The following is a 6,000-nucleotide window of genomic DNA, read 5'->3' as shown; positions in this document are numbered from 1 at the left end:
CCCCTTCTGAAGAGGTACCCCTAGAATCTTTAAAGGATTAGATAAAAGCTCCCAAATACATTAGATATTTGTGGCCTTTGGAACAGAGGTGGTTGCTAAGACGCCTAAGGATAGTGTGAGATTTAGCCAAGAAACTGGCTACTTTCCTTTGGGGTCTTTTTACCCAAACTGCCTAGCCAGTTCCTACCTCCTATTCTTATCACACCATCCTCTGAAGAGGTTATCAAAATTGCCAATAGGGAATTGGAACGCAGACCTCTCTGGCTTCTTCCATGCTGAACGGCGATGCAGAGTGAGGCAATTGGAGTACCCCTTCAGTGGGTCTATCCTAGACTCCCAGACTGCATTTGGCTCTAATTTAGTCACTAATTTTTTAAAAATATTTTAAATTTATTATCATTTTAAAATATTTTATCTATTATTTTTATTTTATGTGTATGAGTGTATTGCCTACATGTGTGCAAGTGCACCTGTGTTGTGCAATGCTCTTGGAGGTCAGAAGAAGGCGTCGGATTCCCCCGGAACTGGAGTTACAGATGGTTATTAGCCTCCTTGTTCATGTCCCCTGTGCTCTTTTGTCTACCCCATCCTTCTTCATCAAGTATTTTAACCCTCTCTTGGTCTCCTTTCTCATTTTTGAGGCCTTACACACCAGCGTATATGTGCACACACATACATGCACACACACACTTAGAGGCTAGGATCTACACATGAAAGAGGACAGTGCGGTTTTTGTCTTTTGAGTTTGGGTCACCTTGCTTAATATTGTACTTTCCAGATCCACCCATTTTCCTGCAAATTTCATAATTTCTTTTTTCTTCACAGCTGAACAACATCTCATTATGTATACATACAATATTTTCATTATCCATTCATCTGTTGATAGGCATTGAGACTGCTTCCATTTCCTGGCTGTCATGAACAGAGCAGCAGTGAGCATGGATGAACAGGTATGTCTGTGGTCGGGTATGGAGTCTTGTGGCCACATGTGCAGGAGTGGAATAGTTGGGTCATATGGTAGGTCTATTTTTAGCGTTTTGAGCAACCTTCATACTGATTTCCATAATGGCTGTACTATATGACACTCCCCGCAGCAGTGAATAAGGGTTCTTCTTACCCCACATCCTCTTCCACATCCATTTGTTGATTTCTTGATGCTAGTCATTCTGAATGTAGTGAGGCAGTATCACAAAGTAGTTTTTTTGTTTGTTTTTATGTGTATGTATGTGAGGGCACCTGTGTTGGCACCCATGTCATTCAATGCCATAGATGTCAGAAGAGGTCTTCAGATTTCCCCAAAACTGGCATTAAGGATGGTTCATAGCCACCATGTGGGAGCTGGGAATTGAACCCAGATCCTCTGCAAGAGCAGTCAGTGCTCTTAAGCACTGAGCCATCTCTCCAGCCCCACACAAAGTAGTTTTAATTTGCATCTCCGTGATGACTGGGGATGTTGAACACTGTAAAAAAATACTTTTTGGCCATTTGTGTTTCCCTTTTGAGAACCAGAACTACATATATTCATGAAGTCATACAATCATCACTGCTATCTAAATCCAGAACATTACCCCTAAAGAAATTATATACATTAGCAGACACCCTTTGTTCTACCCCTCTGTGGCAATGACTAATCTGCTTTCTGTGTCCATAGAGCTACGTCTCTGAGGGCTGGCTGGCCTTGTAGTTCAATGGCAGACAACTTAACTGGCAGGCTGAGGTGCTAGGTTTGAGTCTCAACACTACACACACACACACAAAAGACTCGCTTATTTTGGAATGTCACGCAAATGAAAGTCACATGTTCTTTTGTGCTGGCTTTTTAAAATTAGTCTGTTTTCAAAGATTTATCCATGCTGTAGTGTATCACATTGCATGGCTATATATCTGCTGTAGTGTGGATTATATCCAATTTCTGTCTACTATAGATAAGGCTGTTATGAGCATTCATGTATAAGTTTTTGTATGAACATATATTTGATCTTATCTACTCTTTTTTGAGACAGGGTCTCCCTATATCCCCAGTTGACCCAGAACTCACTGTGTAGACCTCGATCTCACAGAGATTTACCTGCCTCTGCCTCCTGAGTGCTGGGATTAAAGGCTTGCATCACCATGCCCGGCTTTTTTCTTTCTTTCCTTTTTTTAATATTTTATTATTTTTATTTTTGAACATGAGTGTATTGCTGCATGTATGTGTGCACCCGTGTTGTACAATGCCCAAGGAGGTCAGAAGAGGGCATTGTATTCCTTGAAATTGGAGTTAAGGATGGTTCTTAGCCACCATGTGGGTGCTGGGAAGCAAACCAGGTCCTCTGCAAGAGCAGACAGTGCTTTTCTCACCCACACTCTTTTTCTGTGGTTCTGTAGCATCCCCTATGGTTGTGCTAACCACCTTGACCAGTCCTTTAACGGGGCTTTGAAGAGTCTTCCTCAAAAATGCTAAGGGACTGTGACGCCGCTGCTTGCCTGCTCAAGGCGTCTAACTGCCATGCTGTCTATTCTTGGAAGATGTGAAAATGCAAGTAGGCACAGGAAATGTCTCTAACCTGCTTACACTTCCTCTCCGCACACAGAGGTTTCATAACCCCTGCAGAAGCACACCCTTCCTCCACCCCCACCCAGTGTCGCCAGCCTGAGGCCTCTGTGAGAAAGTTCCACTGAGAGGGGCCCTGGGGCATCATCATTTCCCTCTTCCACCCAGTCTAGGTTGCCGGCAAATCTCAAGAGCTCTCTGAGATTGAGGCTGGGTCCGCAGGCCCCTCCAGGGCGGCACAGATGAATTCCTGCATGACCATCACAAGATTATTGCTGTTTGGGCTCTTTCTGTTTGGTAGGAAATCGGAAAGGGAAGGGGAGGGGTTGGGGGGCGGACATTAGTCTATGACCAGAGAAACAGGAGGGCTTTGTAGCGCTGAAGAAAACAAGAGCAGCTCTAATGGGTGGGAGGCAGAGGTGATGTGGGACTCAGGCATCCTGGAGGGAGAAGGGGAAAAGACAGAAAGCCAGGGGCCAAAGAATAAAGTGGAGAAGTCAGGGAGGAAAATAAAGGTAGTACCGTGAGAGGGGTGAGGGGCCCTAAGAGTTTAGGCAGATGATTGGTGGGTCCCAGGACTGGGAGGAGAGTGCTGGGTTGGGACACTACAGCCTGATTATTAGCTCTTAAAGTTTTAGGTAAGTCCTTTCCCCTTTGGAGGCCTCCCCTCCTTTCACCCTAACAAATGAAGGCACCCCCATTCCTGATATCCAGGATGCAGTGAGCTAAGTCTGACTGCTAAGAATACAGGGCCAGAGAAGGGCAGTTTAGAGTCTGAGGATGACACTCTAGTTGCCTGAGGGGGGGAATTTGAGAGGTTAGGAGTCACCTATTCCCCGGAGGATTGGGGAGTTGGAGAGCTCTGGCTCTGCGAGGAGGCAGCTGCTGGGGCCAGGGAATCAGACTCCTTGAGGCTAGTGGTTGGAGTTTTGGGTGCCTAGGCTGCATGGCCACCAGAGGAATGGGTGTGTGAAGTATCCCTACCTTGGTTCCTGCTTGGGAACTAGGTCACTCTGCCCCTAGGGGCCCCTTCCCAGCCTTCTCTCTCAGGGTCTCCGCCTTCTCATTCTTTCTAAGCCAAAAGGGAAGTTGTGTCCTCAGGTCTTGGGAGGAGCTGCCCGAACTCTTGAGAGGCTGTGCTGCTTCCAGATTTCCCAGAGTCGAGGCCCTGGAGGGGAAGTCCAGGCACGAGTCTGTCTCTGCTTTGGCGTAGGCGGCCTTGGAACCCGGGGACGTTCTGTGAACCAGGCACTAGGGCAGCATGTGCCGGGTCCAGTCAGGAAGCAGCTGACCATATTTGCTTCCCTCAGCAGGGGCCTGGAGCTACAACCTGGATGTACGGCACGTGAAGAGCTTCTCCTTGGCACACGCGGGGAGGCATTTTGGGTATCGAGTCCTGCAGGTTGGAAATGAGTAAGTTGTAGCCCCCATAACTCCACTCTGCCAGCAGAGTATGCAAGGTCCCACATCCGCCCGGGACACCGCAGGGGGCAGGTCTCCCTTCTGTTTGACAGTGGGAATCTTAGAAACAGGAAAAAGACTCAAATACCATAAAATGAGGGTGATGGATAATATGTCACATGAGGGCCTGTGGACCCTCTCCCCTCCTTCCCAGTACATAGCCTAGCTAGCTAAGCACATAGTATGTGATGGTATGTGAGCCATCGGCAGTGTGCTTCTTTTTGGTCTTTTTGAGACAGGGTCTCCCTGTAGCCCCAGCTGTCCTGGAACTCACTATGTAGACCAGGCTGGCCTCAAACTCACAGAGATCCGCCTCCTGAGTGCTGGGATTAAAGGCGTGTGCCACTGCTGATATTTGAACACCAAGTCTGAGTGTGTTAGGCAAGCACTCCACCATTGAGATACATCTCCAACCTTTGTTGTTTGTTTTGAGACAGGATCTCTTGTAGCCCAGGCTGGTTTCAAACATGCTGAGCATAATCTTGAACTTCTGACCCTCCTGCCTCTGTCTCTGGAGTGCTGGTGGGATCACAAGCTTATGCCATTAGACCCAGTTTCCTTTTTTTATTTATTTTGAGACAGGGTCTTGCTCAATTGCCAAGGCTGACTTGAGACTTGCTATCCCCCTCTGCCTCTGCCTCTGACTAGCGGGGATCATAGGCTTGTGCCACCTTACCAGCCATAAAATGGCTTTTGAATCGATGATTAAATGAATGGACTCAAGGTGTCATTCTGGCAGATCATTCTCTGGGCTTCAAGTCTTATGGACCACAAATGGAAAGGAGCCTTAATTTTCTAGAGTTATGTTACATGGCTTTTCTCTGAGGATTGGGGATGTGGGTGAGGGCTGAGGAGCTCAAGCTGTAGCCTGAAGAGCAGTAGCCCTGTTATTTTAACAGCAAGTTGTTTTTTACATTTACTTTTTTTTTTTTTCGGTCTTTTTGAGACAGGGTCTCCTTGTAGCCCCAGTTGGCTTGGAGCTCTCTATGTGAACCAGGCTGGCCTTGAACTCACAGAGATCCACCTGCCTCTGCCTCCCGAGTGCTGGGATTAAAGGCATGTATCACCATGCCTGGCTTGGGGTATGTGTGTGTACAAACACCACAGTGCAGTGTGTAGGTCAGAGGACGACCTGTGGGAGTTAGTCCTATCCTTCCACCTTATGGGTTCTGGAAATCAAACTCAGGATATCAAGGCTTAGCAAGCACCTTAACCCACGAATCCATCTTGCCAGCCCTTCACCGCTTTGAAATACTTAAGAAACTTAATGGGGGACAGGGTAAATAAAGACTTGAACAACTCCATCTCACAAGTGAGGTTTCTCATCAGGATTGTCGTGGGAGCACCAGGTGAGGGGAACAGCACTGGAAGCCTCTATCAGTGCCAGCCAGGCAGGGGATCCTGCATACCAGTAAGCCTGAGAGGTAAGCCAGGAGGGAGGGAGATGGGCGAAGTAGGGTCCCGAGGAAACTGAGGCTATTCCCGACGCACCTGGATTGACTGAATTCCTCCAGATCACCTTTCTGGTGCCTACAGGTTCCAATTCTACTTCCAAGTATTTGGGAATGACCTTGGTGACAGACCCCACGGGTGGAAGCCTTTTGGTAAGGATTTCTATTGTGATGATATTAAAGTCTGGACAGCTCAATACTAGGAAAGAAAAGTTGAAAAAAAAATGGGGAAGGAGCTGGAGAGATGGCTCAGTGGTTAAGAGCACTGACTGCTCTTGCAGAGGACCTGGGTTCAATTCCCAGCACCTACATGGCGGTTATGAACTGTCCTTAACTCCAGTTCCAGGGAATCTGAAGCTCTCTTCTGACCTCCACAGCATTGCATGACACAGGTGCACTCACACACATGCAGGCAATACACTCATATGCATAAAAAAAAAAGAAAAAAAATGGGGAAAAGCCACCTGGTTGTATACACCTATGATCCAGCACAGAGGCAGCTGAGGCAGCTCAGGCTACATAGTTACAAACCAGCCTGTGCTACATCTACATTAG

At 47.2% G+C, this 6,000-nt stretch overlaps 1 protein-coding gene across 2 annotated transcripts in view; it reads left to right on the top strand.

Moving 5' to 3' along the window:
- The first annotated feature begins 2,726 nt into the window (after positions 1-2,726).
- The window catches only part of Itgal (integrin subunit alpha L), a 43,000-nt gene continuing 39,726 nt past the window's right edge, over positions 2,727-6,000 (top strand). For both annotated transcript variants that reach the window (XM_029559077.1, XM_017795775.2), the window contains exons 1-4: positions 2,727-2,830; positions 3,844-3,946; positions 5,324-5,418; positions 5,531-5,598. In XM_029559077.1, coding sequence (XP_029414937.1) covers positions 2,776-2,830; positions 3,844-3,946; positions 5,324-5,418; positions 5,531-5,598 — 321 coding nt within the window. In that variant the 5' untranslated portion in view covers positions 2,727-2,775. The remainder of the gene's footprint in view (positions 2,831-3,843; positions 3,947-5,323; positions 5,419-5,530; positions 5,599-6,000) is intronic.

Source organism: Nannospalax galili, unplaced genomic scaffold (genome assembly GCF_000622305.1).
Source record: "Nannospalax galili isolate Female #2095 unplaced genomic scaffold, S.galili_v1.0 scaffold788, whole genome shotgun sequence".
In the NCBI taxonomy this organism is placed as follows: domain Eukaryota; kingdom Metazoa; phylum Chordata; class Mammalia; order Rodentia; family Spalacidae; genus Nannospalax; species Nannospalax galili.
This window is presented reverse-complemented; position numbering and strand designations above follow the sequence as displayed.